The following is an 18804-nucleotide window of genomic DNA, read 5'->3' on the forward strand; positions in this document are numbered from 1 at the left end:
GGAAAAGTGCTACATAGGTAAAATAATTATTAGTACAAAAATTAAGGATTTTTAGACAGCTCAGCTTATTAGATGGCCAAAAAATGCCATACATAAATAGCCACACAAACTTATTTTTATTCTCTCTCCAAAGAGACAAAATACAGGTAGTCCCTCGATTAAGACTGTTCAGTTTACAGACAACCCATAGTTAAGAACAGAGCCTATTATAGCAAAATCTGAGTTAAATACACAATGATCCGTGTTAAATACACAATGGTTTGAGTTCATTACACAATTCTACTTATACAGTATTATACAATAATACTGTTCCAGCTTACATACAAATTCAACTTAAGGACAAACCTTGGGAACAGAACTCGTTCTTAAACTGGAGACTACCTGAGTGTAGAGGAAGACTCCCTCCATTATAGTCAGTTATTTTGTTGCTTGCTTTTTTGTTAGTCTTCTATAGAGCCACTAGTGCGCATTACATTTCACAGAGGACACCAAGCACATCTATGCAACTCAGGGTCTTGCAGAAGTTACGGGCGATGACTCCCACACACCCTTGTCTTTGGCCTTGTTGGCTGGGACTGATGGGAATTAAAGTCCCACAGGTTTGGAAGACACTAAGTTGTATACCCCTGATCACAGGTGAGCAGAATCTTACCCTTAGGAGTTTATAATCTCAGCTTCAGCACAAGCAACATGGAAGCTGGTCTAAATTTGAACTGAATAAGCCACTGCTTTAACTACTTACCTTGTTCATATTTTTTTGAATGTATATTCTGCCTTTTTTCCAGGAACTCAGCTAGAGTACACAGAATTTCCTCCTCCAATTTTTCCCACAACAACAACTCTGTGGGGTAGCTTGGACTGAGCAGGAGTGACTGATCCAAAGTCACCCAGGGAGCTTCCATGGCTAGGGGTGGCCTCGAAAGTGGGCAGCCCTAGTTCAGCATGTAGGTTTAATTAAGGACTTGCATACTTCACCCCACATTCACAGCCTTTCAACTGCTCACACATTTGGGGGAGCCATTTGATCGTGTACCACCCCCTCTGATTATTCCCAAGAATCAATGTGAGGTTAAATAATCTCTGACAACTTCACCCTTGGGTGACAGCTAGAACTTATACTGCCCAGAGATTGCCTCTCAACTTACACACTCCGAGTGACAGAAAAGGCATTTTATACCAGCAAAGCCAAATGTGACTAGGAGAGCAGAAATCTCTATCTCCGGAACAGGGAGGAGAGACAAGTGTGCAGCAGTCGCTGAAAAATCCCAGCAACAGTTCTGCAGAGGAAAAAAGCACGAAGCAAAAGGAAGGGAAAGGAAACCGAGAGGAGGAGGAGGAGGAGGAGGAGGAGGAGGAAGGGAGACATTTAGGCTTCTTCCTTAAACTCTCTCTACCAAGCCTGCATTTGGAGTAACAGTTGCAGTGGCTCCCTCCGCATCTCGAAGCTGCAGAGCTCCTCCCAAGTGCCCATCTCGGGCGCCCCTGGGGCTCTTTGGAAACTCTTTCCCGCTGCCCGCCGCCACTGCTCCGGCTGCCCAAGGCCCAGCCTAATCAGCCGCCAGTCCTAGGAGACCCAGGAGTTGGTACATACGGGTCTGTCACACGGAAGGCAAGGAGAAGGGTAGTTAAATATGGCTCTTCTCTTCCTTTACTTTCCGCCCCCTCGCTCTCTCATGTTACCTTGGAGCCACCACCATCCCCAAGGGGGCTCGAGAGAGGTGCGCACGAGCCAGAGTCACCCAGGGGGCGGAGAGCGGACTCCGTGCGCGTACGTTTCGTAAAGACGCGCGCAGGCACACACTCACATATATGCACGCACTTTGCCCAGCTTCTTGCTCGGAGTTTGCAAGCCCTGGCGTCTCCCCAGGGGCGGGAGAAGGGCGAGCAGCCGCAGCCTCCACGGGGGAAAAGCGCGCTGGATGTTCCTGGGAACGAGATGGGCCTGCGGAGACTGACACCGACCCAGGCGCACAGGCGGGTCTTCCCCGCGTGCCCTGAAGACATACGCACCGCCGCAACCATATACGGTACAAATGGAAATGTGGCCACGTTAAGACAACACGAGAACCTGGCGTCCTATTATTGCAACAGGCGGTTAAGGCGGGGGGCGGGGGAGAAAGACAGACCTCGCCGCGGCCTCCCAAAGTGAAATCAAGCCCGCGACTTCTAAGAGGGCAGCCAGCGGGTCGCGAAAGGCTGGCGGGGCCCGATTACATTTTTGCCATTTTTCTCCCCCGCCCCGAGCGTGGATCTGAATGCGAGGTCGGCGGGGGCGAGCGAGCTGGACGCGGCTCTGGCGTTACCTTTCTCTTCGGCATGGTGTTCCCTCCTGCGGGCAGCTGAAGCCAAACGAGGAAGACGCGACTGGTTGTGCTCGTCGCCGCACCAGCGTTGATCTCTCCCTGCAGCCCCTCGGGAAATAGCGCGCCACCCGCCTTCCCCAGAGCTGGCAGCCCGGACGCTGGGTTGACCCCTCCCCGGGCGACAGCTGAGCAAGGGCGGCCTCCGCCTGCCGACACCGCCGAGCGCCCACCGCTTCGATGGAGAGCCGGAGAAGCGGGTGGGTGGGCACGGAGAGGTGTAGCTCTTGCTTGCGATTGGCTCCCCAATTCGGTACAGCCCCCCCCCCGCGCCCCGGTTTGGGAATAGAAGCGAAGGAGGGGAAGTCCTTGCGGTTCAGAGGCAGGACACGCTGGGGCGAGGCGGGGTCCCGTGATTGGCCAGCAGGCAGCTCTCGGATGCTGCCCAAAGGAAAGCGGAGAGGCTGGAAGCGGGAGAGCCACGGCGCCGGGAAGGTCGCCAGATCGCTCAGGGTACGTCCCCTCCGAGTGGCGGTGAAGCGAAGAGGGCTTTGCGTAGAGTTGCAGTCCCTCTCCCGCAGACTGCCTAGGGCCCGAATAGGGTACGACGTCCCACGGTTTGCTAAGAAGATTAAAAACCTGTTTCGTTCTTTATTTTCCAAAGCCAATCTCCGTAATTGTGATATCACTTTGTATAAACAATAAATGCTATTTTAAAATGTTGCTAGGGTTAGTAGCCTGCACTGTGTTCTATGAAATGTGTTTCTCAGTAAACCTTTCGGGTAGCGGTGAGACGGTGGTCCGGCCCAAAAAATATTTCAAATTGCGTCATCGTTTGCAAAGAGAAATTGCTGTGTTTATTATTTATTGTCAGCATATTTAAGATGACGCAGAGATAGGCATTAAGAGACTACTTTATTGATGTTAGGTAAAATAAAATTACCGAATCAGAGCCATCCCTTGATTTAACCAACCAACAAATTAGACCGGCTTCTGAGTAGGCACTTGTCAGCCAACAGCAGCACCTATCTGAGTTGTCTGCACTCCGAAGCTAAGCAGGATGAGGCCTGGTTAGGATTTCAATGGGAAACCCCAAGAGTGCATGCTAGACTGGGAAGTTAAGAAAAATGGAAAGGCCAGTGGCTGTGATGGAATGTATCTCCGAGGAGGAGAATGATGTGGGAGATCAAGGCTATCGGGGAGGAGGCAAGAGGCAGCATAGTCCACAGGGGGAGTGTGGGAAGCATAAGAGGTTCAGGATAGCCACTCCCTAGAATCTCCCAGGGTATATCCACGAGTTGCTGTAGTGTAGATTTAGTTTGGCGAGATTCTGTCTATAAGGTGTAAGCTAATAAAGGGACTGGACTGCACTGGACTGGACTGGACTGGACTGGACTGTTCTTGGGCTGGGCGTGACAGTGGAAAAAACCTTCCACATGGCCTTCAAGACAACAGTGTAAGACACATCTTTATATTCCACAGGACTATTGTATGATCACCTTGAATAACACTTAATTCATTTTAATTTTTCAAGGGAGAAAAGGGAGAGGAGCAGGGCTCCATCATAGTCCTTCCCTTATAACTAGGAATTACTCCCCCTCCCCAAGTTTTCTCTGCTTATTGTCAACTTCTGTTTTGCAATTTGCATGTGTGTGAACTGCTGTTTTCCTGCCTTGTATGTTTAGGTTTGTGGTTGTTTTTATTTATATTTATTCTATATACTTATGCAAATATTTGAACATTTTAGTGTAAATAAGATGGTGCTGTTAATGATAATTTTATCATTGTTATTATTGTAAGAAATTAATTGGTACTCTATCTCCAATACATCACTTCACTGACTTTAACTCAGTAAGTTACAGACTGTGCAGGCCTACGGTAAATGAAATTCATTGTTTGTTTCATACTTGCACATATTCCTGTCCTAGATTTTTAACAGTTACCACCACAGAAATTAATAATGGAGATAGAACTTCCTCCTGCCTTCCAATGGAGCTCTCAATACTTCCTGTCCCCTTTCATAGGACTGTTCTGATGCCAAGAGTACCTTAATGGGTAATTAGTTTAGTGTCACATAAGCTTTCTTGGTTGAATCCTCTTTCACTGGATGCAGTAAATGATATCCTCAATTAACAGATTGGGACGTGCTACAAAATGCCGCATTTTCTCTGCCTGTTCAGGTTGACAGCCAATCCTTTCTTCTTAAAGGATCTTGTGATCTTGACACTATTTTGTTCGATAATCAAGTTATTATCCTTTTTAAAATGTTAGCACATTTCTTATGGTCAGCTCAGCTATCTTTGCTGTCTCTTTAACAAAAATAATCTTGTTTAAGATTATTTAACTCAGTCATTAAAATCTTACGTCTTTTGTCTTTTAGGTCATCTGACTGACCAAGTCTGTTTATATAACCCTTTTTAGTCCAACCAATAACTGACAGTTTTATTTATACTATAATTTTTTGGTGTACAACACTCAGCATGATCCATGTCTTGCTGGGAAAACAGGGGAAATAATTAATATTTGGTTTAAAAATATTCCATTAATTCCAGGATCTCAAGTAACTATTTCCAGTTTATTTGTAAGCAACCAAGCAACAATTACTGCTTCTTTTTTGGTAAATACAGATTCTGCAATAATTGCTGAGAGGATAATATTGAGATAACATCTCTTTTTGGAGTTTGACTATGCAGAGGTGAATGGGGAAAAATTCAAGTTTAATTAACAGTGCAGTTCTGTGCAGGCCTCAGAAAAAACTTTCTTTGACTTCAGTTGACCTTACTATCAAGTAAATATACATAATAAGTTCCCAGTCTAGGAGCCTCCAAACATGTTGGGCTACAAACTCCATAATCTCCTATCATGCTGGCTGGGGCTAATAGGAATTGGAGACAAGTGGATTGACTTTTTCTAGACAATAGTATATTTGTAAGGATGATGAAAGTTGGTGTTCATCACAAACAGCAAACAGGTGGAGAAAGCCTACTGTACAATATTGCAGCTAAATTGCTATTTAATTAAAGGAAGACACTTTTAAAATATACAGGTGTTGATCTTGCCTCCCTCCAACCAAGTGGAATTAATTGAATTGTCTTAGAAGCTTCAGGCAGGACCTGGTTTGGCACAGGTTGTGTAAATTGCTAAAAAAAGTGACTGGAAGCTCTGGGCTTTCATTATTTTTTAATGGTAATTGTATTAAAAATTACAATTAAAAAGATAAAAACAAATGCAAACTAAAAAAAAATAAAAGAAAAAGAAAAAACAAAGTGCAGAAAAGAAAAAAATAGAAAGAAAAATAGAAAAAAATAATATAGTAAAGAAAAAATTATATAAAGAAATTACTTCCCCCTGTCACAAGTATAAACAATTTTAGTAGCTTATCGTCTTCTCTTAAAATACAACAAATGATCTCTTCTTCCCATATCTCATCTCTTATCTATAAACAAAGCCTTAAAGCCTCGTCATTCAGTCCTGATCAGCAAAAGTCCATTAAGGGTTACCAGAGAGAATAACGTGTCTATTTTACCCTTGGTCAAATAAATCAATTTTATATTCCTTCCTTTTACTTTTAACAATAGTGATCTTTAGTCCCTTCAAATAATGCCCTAGAACTTGATTTCTTTTTATTTTTTCTTTGTCCCTTCTGACAAAATTTTTCAAAGCTTTAACAAGTCTCTTTTGTAAATCCAATATAAGAAAAGTTATCCAGGTCACTTTTTTGGTTTGTTATTTGTATATCCCTTTTAATTATTAAGACTTCAGCTGGTTTCATTTGTATATCTACTGTAGCTTCTTTTCCTGTATCATTCTTGTAGTCTGTCAGTTTTAAATCCACTTTTAGATCAGTCTCAGTCTTGTATGGTAAAACATATTCCTCTTCCATAACATCTTTTAAACACAGTCTTTCTATAGAGGTAGACACTCTTAAAGTTAACTTCTGGGTCCATTGTTCAAAAATATCCTTCAATATGTCCAATATTAAAATATTTTGCTCCATTCTGTCTTAATAAATCAAATTTAAGTGACCTTCTCCTTTAATTGTAATCTTTAGTTCCTTCTGGTTCCCTCTAGTGTCCAAGTTTCAAAGTCTCATCCTATCATGTTTTTTTTTAAAGAGTTTTCAAAACAAAAGCATTTTCCCACAGGAAGGATTCTTATAATTAAATCCAAAATCTTTTTTCAAATCCATCTGGACCCTTAGTCTGTTTGTAACTTTCCAAAATCAAAGTTCTAATTACCTTTTTGCTGTTTATTCCAAAAGGAAAAAAAAATTAAGTCCTTAAAATTGTATTTAAAACTTTTTTCACTAAGGATTGAAGGAAACTCAACCAGTGCTGTAAAACTTGCTGGTCCCAAATAGCTGAAAAGCAATTAACAAGCAATTTCCAAAAGTGATCAGAAAAGAAAGTATGTGAACCCAGTGTCTTTTGAAGGTGCCGACCATGGTTTGAACAAAAAGATGGCTATTCCCTCATCTCCCAAAACTCTAAACCCTCCAGAAACCGCTGTCTTGTGGTCTCCTTGCAAGGAGCAACAGTATGGAGCACTTGCGGGTGATCTCAAGTCCTCGCCTTGTCCAGAGAGGAATTACAAAGAGCCAGTTTACTCACCAGCTCTTCATTCCGCTGCGGTCATCAGCTCCATCTTCAGTTCACCATTTCTTCCCCAGAAGTCAGTTCTTGGACTTTCATTAAATGATTCTTCTTTGCCTGTGTTTCTAATTTCATTTCCTTAATCCTTTCCCATCCTCGTCCTTGAACAAAGTAGATTCTTGCCAAAATATGCTGTATATTTTCAGTACCATCTGATCCAAGATAAACCCTGAAAGGCCTACCCACTGAAAATGAATAGGGAGAAACAATATTCTGCAGAACTGCTCTGTGAAGAAAAGTAGGGCTAGATATGCAAAACCACACCTGGCTTTACCATTCAAGCAGACTGGGAGCAGCATAATCCAAGGAATTCATCCCATGCCAAAATAAACACTTGCATTTGGGTTGTATCAGGAATACAGGTACTGTAGATGCCATAATGCGGTAACATAAAAAGGTTTGGAACACAGCGTTGGGTCTTGAGGAATGTGTCTTTGCTCCATTCAGACCAGTCTTTTCTGTGCGATCCCCAGAATGTCCAGTCTTGGAGGATTTCTAGAAGTTGTAGTCACAGTAAATCTTGAGGTCACCAGGCTTGGAAAGGCTGGCATAAATTTTTTAAAAAATGCTGGAAATGATATGCAATAGATGCAGTAGAGTATCTATTAAGAATCCCATGTGATTTGGCCAGAAAGGGCTTTCCTGGTAATTGTGTGAGAACTTTTAAAAAGGTAGATATTTCAGTACTTCAATTTTCAGCTATTAAGAACTCATCTATTTTGGGGTAGTGTAATAATTGGATGGTGGAACTGCCAATCAGAGCAGAGGATTACACGATCCCTCTTCCTACTTTATATTCTGAGGAGAGGAGGGAAATTAGGAGAAAGGGATGTGGGAGGTATGGGTTGAAGGAGTGGAGGTTCGGAGGTCTAGCCTAGAAAGACTTTAATCTGTTAGGGAGACAGGGTTAGGAACATACAGCTAGCACGGGGAGGTATTGACTGGCTATAGATACACTGTAGAGTTAAGTGAACCTGTTCATAAACCATTCAGAGATATTTAATAAAAGTTATTTTTTTAAAAATGTAACCAAGTGACAATATTCAATATATCCCCCCTGCATTCTACTTAGTCATGTTTCCTCAGACGTATAAAGAAATACAGTAAAGGAGAAAAAGAGATGAATTTCTAAATCAAAGAAGGAGCGGCTTAGTGGTAGCAGCAAGACAAATAGATTCCGTAGATATCTCCCATAGTTTATGGAATTTCAGTTTATTTTAAAGAACAGAAAAGTAATAAGAAACGGACACCCACAACTAGGAAGGTACATAACAGGGATTAATTGAAATTTTACACCACAGTGAAATAAGATTTTCTTTCTCTTTTTCTTTTGGATCTTTACAGACAATACCATCATATTGTATTATGTTTCTACACCTTGAATTAAGGATTTCAAAAAACCTTAAAGAAGCCTCATTCAGTTAGTGTCCTGTTCTAGCACCAACTGCAGAAAGCAGTGGAGCCAGGGAAGCAAAAAACCGAGACTACAAAATAAAATTGTCAAGCAAACTGAAGGATGAATCTTGCTGACAAAGCAGCACGGCATCTACAAAATTATGTCCTATGTTACTTACTTGAAGACTTCTTTTTAGAGGTAAACAAGCATTTAAAAGATGTTTTCCAATAAAATTGTGCATGTGGACTTTTAAAATGGCTGTGACAAAAGACCTGACCTAAGGCTCTTAAAAAAACAGTTTTAAGAGTTGTGGGATAAATGACAACTCCTGTTACAGATGAGTAACTACTTAGAAAAGAGGAAGCAGAAATTAAGAATAAAGAATAAAAGAACAGTTTTTAAAATGGTAGGATGAAAGAAAGGAATCAGCATAGAGAGCAGTATCTTTTAAGAGACAGATAAGCCGTACCTAAAGTGGATAGAGAAAATTCTTTTCTCTCTCTCACAATAGTAGATCTTGCCCGCTGAAACAAAACACAGAGACATTCAAGACCAAGAGGAGGAAATGTGGTTTTTTTCCACATAGTAAATAATAAAACTTTGGAATTTGCTCTAGCATTGTAATGGCAGCCAATATGGATCGTTTTGAAAGAGTCAAAGACAGGTCCATGGAGGAATAGGCTATTAGTGGTTGCTAATATTGATGGCTGTCTCATCCAGAATCCTAGGCAGCCCACCTTAAAGACTGTTTGCTGAAAAATGACAGTAGAAGAGGGGCTCTCGTCAAGGCATTGATTACTAGGAAAGTTTTAACATGGCATGTTTTCATATAAATATTAATTTGTAAAAGAGGCCAGTATTTCTAATCATCATTTAATTCATAATTCAGGAAAGGACAGGGCAACCTCAAGTCCTGCAACCATATGTGGCCCTGGATTCCTCTCTTACTATAATAGCCAAACATTCACAGCAAGATTGCCCACTATTTCTAGTTGAGAACTGAACAAAAACAGTGTAACAGAGGTAACATAGAAAAACAAAAAACACAACCCTAAGTTCCTAAACCATGGAAAATAGAGAATCTTGGCCTTGATACATCCCTGCTCTTTTCCCATTGATGCTTGTCTGACTACTGCCCTTGCCTACTGAAAATTAGGCACATCCCCAGCTACCTATTATTTAGACACTGCAGGAAATAAGGATTTTTCCATAACTTAAACCTTAGAATGTGCCTCACAGCTATGTCTAGGCTAATACAGTCAGTTTCCGATGACATTCAGGTCCCAGTGCTGGAATCATGTTTGTGAGGAGTGTGGTAGTTTATATTTACAGATAGAAACCAATGCCTCACACTTGCTCTGAACTTTTTGTTATTTGCTAAGTAAGGAAGAAAGGAATACCAGAGTGTTAATCAAGATACTGTACTTTAATGTACTAGATTTCTTTTCTGGATTTTTTTTTTCTGTCTTATACATGCATGCAAAAATATGCATATCTAAGCCCTTTCCCTTCAATAGCAGGAGTTTCTATATGCGAACTGGGTGAAATTTATATAGCATTCCCCAGCTTTCCATTACTCATAATTTCTATAGCGCTTCCAAGTACCATTGCTTCATTGCCAGCGTTTTTTCTAAATTCAAGATTTTGATGACTCATTTTCCTCTCAGCATCCCAAAGTTTAGACACAAAAGAGGAACGTGTGCATTAATTAAAATCCCTCTGTAGCAATCTACTTATAAACACATTTCTACAATTCTTAGAGAGGCAGTATAAGAACCTCTTATTTCCTTTTGATGAATGTATTGTGAAATGTGCAAGATCAACCACCCTAGAAAATGCCCTTTTGACATAGCTGTGGTACAGCCCTGTTGAAATCTCGCCATGCTGCTCTTCTGGAAGACAGGAGATAGATGCTCCTAGTGGTCCCTTGGTCTCCTATCAGGTGGCACAGGCCACCGAGTGCCTCCCTTCAGCAACTGGTAGAAGCTCAGTACTCTTTCTAGCAGGGAATGGGGAAACAAGCATCTGCAGCAGTTCAATCATCATCTGCACCCAGACTAATCTTTTTAATGTCATGTTGGTCTTCCTGAGAGGCAGGGGACCTTAGTCTTCTATGAAACCCAAAGCTGCCCTCCTTCAGCTCTGCTGTCTTATATCAAGTTTATCACCAAAACCATCATGTCAAAACTGAGCAGAACAATTATACCAACGTGGGAGAAAACAGTGGAAGCTGGAGGACCCATCTTATCCAAAGCCCTTCTGGATGCATATCAGCAGGGTAAAAATGGGGAAGCAACTTACTAGCTTCAAAGCATGATGGTTCTTTCACCCATTTTAGGTCCATGTTTGAACGCAAGTGTCCTTTGAATCTTGAACAGCCCCTCAGTCTCTCAGACTACCTTTTTGTCTTTTCCAGCTTCAGAGTAGGAGGATTACAAACACAGGCCACCTGTTTTCTTCTCCACTCTTAGAAAGGGAGACCTGACAGATAGTGTGGCCCAAGAGATACATGGCAATGTTTAATCCTTTCTTCTCAGTTAAATTGGAGGATCTCCACTATAACAAAGAAAACAATTTACTGGTGGTATCTGAGAAAGTCATCTTTACTCTGATCAGATTGCCCATATCATTTCAGAATATTCCACATAGGAATGTTAATTTAGTTTCACCACATTCTTTCCTTTCTCTGATTTATAAACCATTCTAATCTAGACATAAATCGATCTTAAGCTTGACTCAGCTGACCAGGAGCTGAAAATCACACGTGGAAAGTTCAGTAATAAAACTACCTCTACTCAAAAGTATCCATAGATGTTCAATTAGCTCTGGGGATTTCCAAAGAGCATAGTTTCCTTTCCTCAAAATCAGACATTTGGTTTCTTAGCCAGATGAAGGTATAGATTTAAAGCCTTTCCTCACTGCCAGTCCTTAAAAGTACATGTATCTTTCTATGATTAGAACTGCTGGTATGATGTGCATTGTCCTGACTCTTTTCACTCTCCTCTTTGTTTTGTGGTGGATATTTTGCAGTCGTATATAGACCATGGTAGGATATGACTTTAAATCACAGCTCAGGGACAAGACAAGGCCAGCATCATAGGACCAGGTGATAAAAATTCAGGTTGCCAAGCTATTCAGGTGGTGCTGTAAATGATTAGTGCTCTGAATTTACACCAGATCTTCATGTTGCAACACCATTAGAGGGAAGTAGGATGGTAGTTCACTGGTACTTCAGCATCTCTTTAGGGTTTAATTTTACTAAGCTTATCTTTGAACCAGACTTTTATTTTCACTTCTGCTTGCTTTTGGACTTTGTGGCACCTTTTTTTAAGGATTCCGTACTGTAATTAAAATATGTGGAGATTTCTAGGCTAAAAAAAAACACACATAGAAGAGGAAGGAGGGAAAGGGGGCAATGGCTTGATCTTTATTCTGCGATAAACAGAGCAGTGATTCATCCAAATCTTCTCTTGTGGGAATCTCCGCATTTGAGGGCTTTTCATTTGAGTACTCCCTCATCTTCCTTTCACCATCACCCTGGGCTGAAAAGTAATTTCCCGTTCAGAACAAAAGAGAAAAAGTGATTTTTCAGAGAGGAAAAGCAGCTCCATGTTATGACTTATAAAATGAAATTTCTAAAAAGTAGCCAATTTACCAGTGGGCCCTCTATATGCATTGCTAGAAAAGTTTGTAGAAGTTATAGAGCTGTCTTCAGTAATATGTAGACTTGGATGACCTGAGTAAAGTGGTTTACACAGACAGCATTTATTTGATTACTATCCTATTCAGGCATAACATTTTTGTTCAAGAGACTGAGTGCTAATAAGAATAGGCAGAGACTTAAAAAAAGTAAAGGAACATATTACTGTAGTCTTCTGAATTGGATCCAGAGAAGTCTGCACATAGCTAGTGCAAGAGATTTTGTTACCTGAGGGGAACAAGAAGTTGATGTCTCATTTTACTTTCCATGAACAAGGGGTTGATGGAACTTGGAGTTGAATCTACCATCAACACTACTGGTAGGAAGATATCCTTCCCAATACTTCAGTGTGGCAGGGAATTTTGGACAATTTGGTCTAGGCGTGTGACACACGCAGCTTTGTCTTCCAACATTTTGCTTTGGTTTCCTCCCTACCAGCATCTGCTCTTTGAAGCAGTTACATCATTCTAATTAATTGTAGGGCTAGTTCTGATATAAAAAAGCAAAACAAAATCAGCATCCTCTTGGTCCAGCAAATGCACTAATATTAAGCTGTATGCCTATTTAGAATCTTTATTAAATTCTATGTGTAGGGATGATAGAGCTTCAGTATTGCCAAGAATATTATTTGTTGGTTTTAACAGAGCATTTGTTTAATTCTTCAGGTAAAAATAGCAAAATGGCTGTGTTCTATAGTCATATCTAAAATCATTTGAAAATAAGCATAGTGAAACCTCTTTTTAATGGATTTACTACAGGAAGGGAAGAATACATCATGGCAATTTTACATCATTTGAATGAATTATGTAAATGACATAAATCACCATGGAATTTGGTCTCTTGAATGCAAATTATTTTGTATCTATGTCTGGTAAATTAAGGTTCCACTCTATAATTGTTAGAGTAGTGAAAGGAAAAAGATACACTAGGATATTTTTAGACATGTCCTATTGTAATTTTGTATTGAGAAGCAGAACAAATGTTTAGAGAGTTTGTTGCACAAAACAAGGATTAGTTTTAGGGTTAATCATACTGTAATAATATCACCTACAGTTTACATCTATATTTTTGGGGAATGAGACTTATTATGATTATGCTGCTTGTTGGACCTGCTTGGAAAGCAAAAGTGTAACACCTTTGAAATCTTGGCATGTAGACTAAATCTGGATCATTGTTTCATGCTTCAAAACTGCCAAGCAATTTAGTGATTAATAGGTAAGCAATTAAGTTTTGATCTCAGATCCCATGAGAATCTAATGTGATGGATAACCCAAACTTGAAAATTGTGGGGAAGATATTCTGTTGGAATGCTTGGGCTAAACAAACAAGGGATTAATACTTTAAATCAGTTTCTAACACTTCTAATTTAAAGCTTTTGAGAGATTGCATTCTGAGTTTGACTTAGCTCCAATACAGGTAGTCCTTGTTTAGCACCTCCCTCATTTAGCGACTGTTCACAGCTGCAACAGTGATGAAAAAATAACTTTATGACCAATCCTCTAATTTATGACCTTCGCAGGTCTGTAAAGCAAAGGAAAGCTGAAGTAAAATCATAAGCACAGTTGCTGTTTCACTTAGCAACTGCTTCACTTAACAACCAAGTTGCTGACCCCAATGGTGGTTGCTAAATGAGGACTACCTGTAGTCAGTTTAAAATATGTACAATTGAGACATGAATTTACTAAATAGTATGGCCTGGATGCTTTGGCACCCTCTGTGATAGCTGCAATCTTAGCTTCTTTAAGAGAGGTATTAAAATGTGAAATGAAGGTCAGTATTAGTTATATATTTGAACCATGAAATGATAAATTGGAATATCGAGTTTTGGAGCAACAGTGGCTCGACGTGTTTAAAAATTTTAAATATACTTCTTAGGATTTAAAAATGGAATTAATTCATCAGAAAATATTTTGTGTTTATTGGACCCCCAAAGAATGTTTAAAAAGAGATGGACATTAGGATATTTTTATGTAATTGGAAAGAAAGTTATTCTTTTGATTTTAAGGAATGGATCCGGAATATGAGTGTATTATCTATTTTTGAAAAGTATGTGTGTTCTAGACTTGAGAGATGGCATGTTGTTAAGTGGTCTAGAGTTAATTATCACCTTAATGATTGAATTAACTCCATGTAGTTATTTATAGTTATTATATGGGTCTTTTTCCTGTTAATTTGGGATTTTTTGTTATGTTTTGTCTATGTTGTTCACTATAAGTTAATTTAATTATATTTCTTCATAGTATACTCACTGTCCTTTTCTGTTACTGTTGATGGCAATATAGGGTGGGTTGTTGTTTTTTTTTTGTATTTCATTATTTTAAAATAAGTAATAGTTTTAAAAAATGAAAAATAGTCTTAAAAAACCTACGTGCTGTACAGGATAGATCATCATTACAAATACAAAATGCTCCTGGATCTTTAGTTCCAGCTAGTAATTGATCAGTTAAATGGTTAGTTAATTTCCTATTAGCAGATGACTCATAAGTTTAGCTCCCCCAAATCATTAAACAAAACTTCAGATTGTTCTGCATATCTTTTTGCTGGCACCATATTATTTGGTTAAATATTAGAATTAGATTCCCAAATAATTGTATTGATTTGTGATATCATTCACAGATTCAGTTTTACAAAGATTCCCGTGAAAGGGATCTGAGTTATCACTTCCAGCAGCAACAACAGTATCAAATCAGAAACAGGATGTTTCCTACGATATAATTTATAGTCTTGAGCATGTAATACACTGTCAGTGTGTATGTCTGTGTGGTTTCTGTGTATATGTGATTTATTTTGCAAACTATGGAATGGTTGTGCTTGTTGAACTTACTACTATGCATGTGTTTTAGACCTTAATAATAATAATTATTTGGTATTAATTAATTGTTTTTAGCCTTGCTTTATGCCGCCCAGAGTCACTGCTTGTGAGATGGGCAGCTATATAAATTTGACAAATAAAGAAACATGTCATATTCTGTGAACAAGTAATTACATACATTAACTTGATTTTGAGACAGGTTTTAATAATTTCAGATGTCTATACCTATATCAAACTGATGGCTGAAAAATGTAAATAGATTCAGTTTCTGCACCATTCTTGTTGCTAAGATATTGTTCTTAAGTATTGGAAAGATAGATAAATTTACGATCCCAATTACTCAGTTGACTAAAGACCTGATGTTACTTGCTACTTATAAATAAGTAGACTATGAATGGCCAATTATAATGAAATATGGCCATCCTTTATTGAAACAGTTGTGTAAAACTCTATAGACAAGCAAGAATGCACATATATATAAAATTTCCGTTTTTCCTTTTTTGTTTGTTCTGTTTAGTTAAATAAACACAATTTTTAAAGAAATGCTGGCATTCATTTGAGCTTTGTTGAGTTAATATTATGTGGGGATGCAACTGATCAACGACAATTATTTTTAGAGGGGGGGGAGATGGTTTGTGGGGAACATATCCCTTTATGAGCTAGAATTAGATTCAATCCTAGGCTTATCTAATATTGTAGGTAATCTGAACCTGCAAAAAGTGATCAGTCCCCATTCATAAATTTATCCCAAAATATGCAGACTCCAATCCTAACCCATCTAAGTGCCAACCATTTTTTATTTCAACACTTCCCTGCCATCATTTATAACCTGATCAGAAATGAGATTACTTGCTTACATCCATTTTTAAATTAAATATAATTAAATTTTAAATTCCTTTTAAAAATACCCATGATTTAAAATACAAAGAAAAAGAGGGGAGTGATTATTTCCTGATTGTGCAGCTGGTTTTCTTGTAGGATTTACAACTGAAAGCAAGTTTCTGCTGAAAACCAAACGGAATAGCAACTGTGGGGAAATGCCTTTATCCATGATACAAGGAAAGTTAGCATACATTTCCCACTTCTAACCTAGTTTACTGTTCTATTCCTCTCCATTCACATTTTACAGAAATTTAAGCAGGATTTGGGTTGGCAGTATGACTGCAGCTGGAGTTTAATAGTACTTTCCTTGATAATGGTTGTATTTGTAGAACCCATTGAGCCACAAACTAGCTAACCATATTTTAATTCAGTTACTTGCCTTTAGTTTTTGCTTATGGGTCTGTGAGGTTAAATTTTTAAAAACTGCTACATTAAATATGGCTAAGCAAATTTCACAAACACAACCATTAAGAGCTGGGGTTAATAAACAGAGTATGGTTAAAACATTAAGACGTTTCAGCCAAAAGTTTAGATGAATGTAATAAAGTTCCAGGAGAAGTTTCATCATGCAAGAAAGAGAACTGACATTTTTCTTTTTCTTACAAAGACCAACAGCAGAATGGAACTAAGTGAGCTGTAGCCTTTGTGGAGGTGGACGACTGAAACACAGTACAATAAAAAGACTGACAACTCTCCTTGGAATGAGCCTTCATTAGTACCTTGGCAGTTTGCCCATGTGTTTCCAAAAACTCACATTTGGTGGGTTCACACTTTTTTCAGCATGGCAAAGAGCTGATGATTGCAGAAACACGCCTGCCTCTCCAGCATACAAGCAGGACTACAGGATAGCAGATGAACTTCACAGTTTCTCCAGTGAGGCAGAGAACTATTTGACACGTTAATCTAGTTAAAATCCTTACACCAGAGCCTCCTTTCCTGCTAAACTATTTTGTACTCATAATATTTTGAACAATAGTGTAAAATCCCTTGTTTTGAGATAACTATTTATTTTTAGAAGTGAACACTGTGAATCCAGCAGGCTCCACCAAAGCCTAGGACAAGGTTTTGACAATTAGACAACAATATTAGAATTGTGTTATGTGCCACAAATTTCAATTACAAAGCATTACACTAGTGGCTTTCAAGGTGTATAAAAGCGTGAACTTCATTCTGTTTTTTTTCCTAACTTTCAAATTAAATTCATATTTCTGGATTTTAATGCAAATTGAAGAGTCTTTTCCTTGTCTGGAAAGTACCATGATGGCCATGATAACACAACATAAACAGGAGCCAATTCAGTGTGGTGATTCAGCTGTTGGACAAAGACCTGGGAGACCCAGATTCAGATCCACCTTTAGCCATGGAAAGTCATTTAGGACCAATCACATAGTTTCCCAGTCCAACCCATTCACAGGGTTATTGTGGAAAAAAATTGGAGGAGGCAGTGCTATGTTCACCACCTTGAGCTCCTAGAGAAAAGGCAGGATAGAAATCTAACAAGCACACACATAACTTTTGGTGACAAAGGGCTGCTGTGTGAGATAAAGTCTCAAACTGCAGGGAGATACAGCCAGTCAATAAACCCTTTAGAAAGTACTCATGCATAAATATTACATAGTGTGCTTTACCTTCTGTTGTTTGAAACCCTTGGTCCAGAAATATAACTGATCATATCAACTTTGTCCTATCCTTCAAAATTTAAATGCATGCCAGCCAGTCACTTCTGCTCTAAATCATCTTCTGTCAGATCACAAAACTGAACTTTTTGGTTTGAGCAACTTGCAAAAAAATCCTTTAATTCACCAAGTTTGATTCTCATTTCTATATGTTTTGTCACACTTTCCTTTAAAATGCATGCTAATAGGAATCTCCTTTGGGCCCAGTGATGTTCAATTGGACATCAGCCCCATACAGGACTAGAGAATGATACATAACTGTATTCTGTGTTCAGTATCCTCTAGCACCTGGAGGTGTTAACCTGCAGTATTCTAGGTAAATGCTATGCAATCATTCTCCTGACCATCCAAAAAACTTTTGACTGAAAATTTGTTAGCACCTTCCTGTCATAGATCAGATTAACTTAGCAGGCTTCTGTTTGAAATTGCCCACCTCAACAAAAGTATTTCCGGGGTTTCAGTTCTTTCATTATGCCTGTCCCTTATGTTCAGAACCTGCTTCTCCTCTGCCAGTTCTCATAAACAAAGAGGAAAACAAGATGGAATTATTTTGGATTCTAGACAAAGGAGAAAGACGTTTGAATATGTGATTCACTGAATGGGCTACCCCAACAGAGTGACTCTGGGAAGCAGCAGAGTTGTGGTTTGTTCTGTCTGAAATACCTGTTTCCCTGAACTGCCTCCAGACTTCCCAGACAATGATCACCAGGAAGAAGACTCCTTACTTCCTGCCACATTGGTCTTTCCACTTGCTGTGCCAAGACAAAAAGGGGGCACATCATCAATTAAACTTGTATGCTGCCCGACTCTAGTCGACATCCAGCTTCATCTAACTCTTCCATCTCAGACTTGTCTTTTGAGCTTGATAAGCTGCCAGGTCTGTGCCCATGAAGAAGGGTAAGTGACTCTGACAGAGGTGGTGGTACAATGGAATGGGGGTTTGACTCATAGAAAAGGAAGGGAAGGTCAAGCCATTACAGAAAAGATACTTGAGTCCTGGGGAGATAACACAAGAAAGAAACTCAGAACAACTTTCCCTTGATTGTGTTAGGTTACATGTGGAAATAGAAAAAGTGCTTTGACAGGCTTTCAAGATTTTGTTACAATACTCTAAATGCATTAAAGTATATTCTAAGACTCCTAGTGATTCCTGTTTCCTGACCTTGCCTACTCTGAAGAGCTGACAATAGATTATATGATGTCAAGATTGTTGAATAAGATATAATGGCCGAGTTTGTACAGAACACTAATTCATACTGAACATTCATCACAATAAACAAAGCAAAAGCAAACAAACCACCTTGTGACTTAGATCTGTCTCATGGGAATTTAAGCAGCATGGGAATTGCATGTTTTGCCCCATCTCACCTGACTTACCTAATAGGT

General features: G+C 39.2%; 1 protein-coding gene and 1 long non-coding RNA gene across 7 annotated transcripts in view; one reads left to right on the plus strand and one right to left on the minus strand.

The window, feature by feature from the left end:
• The window catches only part of HMGN3 (high mobility group nucleosomal binding domain 3), a 44861-nt gene extending 42161 nt beyond the window's left edge, over positions 1-2700 (minus strand). Inside the window, exon 1 of one of the 4 annotated variants that reach the window (XM_088137902.1) lies at positions 2304-2700. In XM_088137902.1, the coding sequence (XP_087994028.1) occupies positions 2304-2318 (15 nt within the window). In that variant the 5' untranslated portion in view covers positions 2319-2700. The remainder of the gene's footprint in view (positions 1-2303) is intronic. The other 3 variants (XM_088137904.1, XM_088137906.1, XM_088137911.1) reach the window with 3 other exon arrangements.
• LOC112541672 (uncharacterized) lies at positions 1819-18709 on the plus strand. Of its 3 annotated transcripts, none has more exons than XR_015795662.1 (3): positions 1819-2027; positions 8297-8546; positions 16350-18709. It is a non-coding gene; the product is annotated as an uncharacterized LOC112541672 (long non-coding RNA). The 3 variants fall into 3 exon arrangements; XR_015795659.1 differs by lacking the exon at positions 1819-2027 and adding an exon at positions 2695-2813; XR_015795663.1 differs by lacking the exon at positions 1819-2027 and adding an exon at positions 2773-2902.
• Positions 18710-18804: the final 95 nt, after the last annotated feature.

This window comes from Python bivittatus, unplaced genomic scaffold (genome assembly GCF_059951505.1).
Source record: "Python bivittatus isolate LINGU-HERP-01145 unplaced genomic scaffold, Pbiv_v1 ctg000020_np1212, whole genome shotgun sequence".
In the NCBI taxonomy this organism is placed as follows: Eukaryota; Metazoa; Chordata; class Lepidosauria; order Squamata; family Pythonidae; genus Python; species Python bivittatus.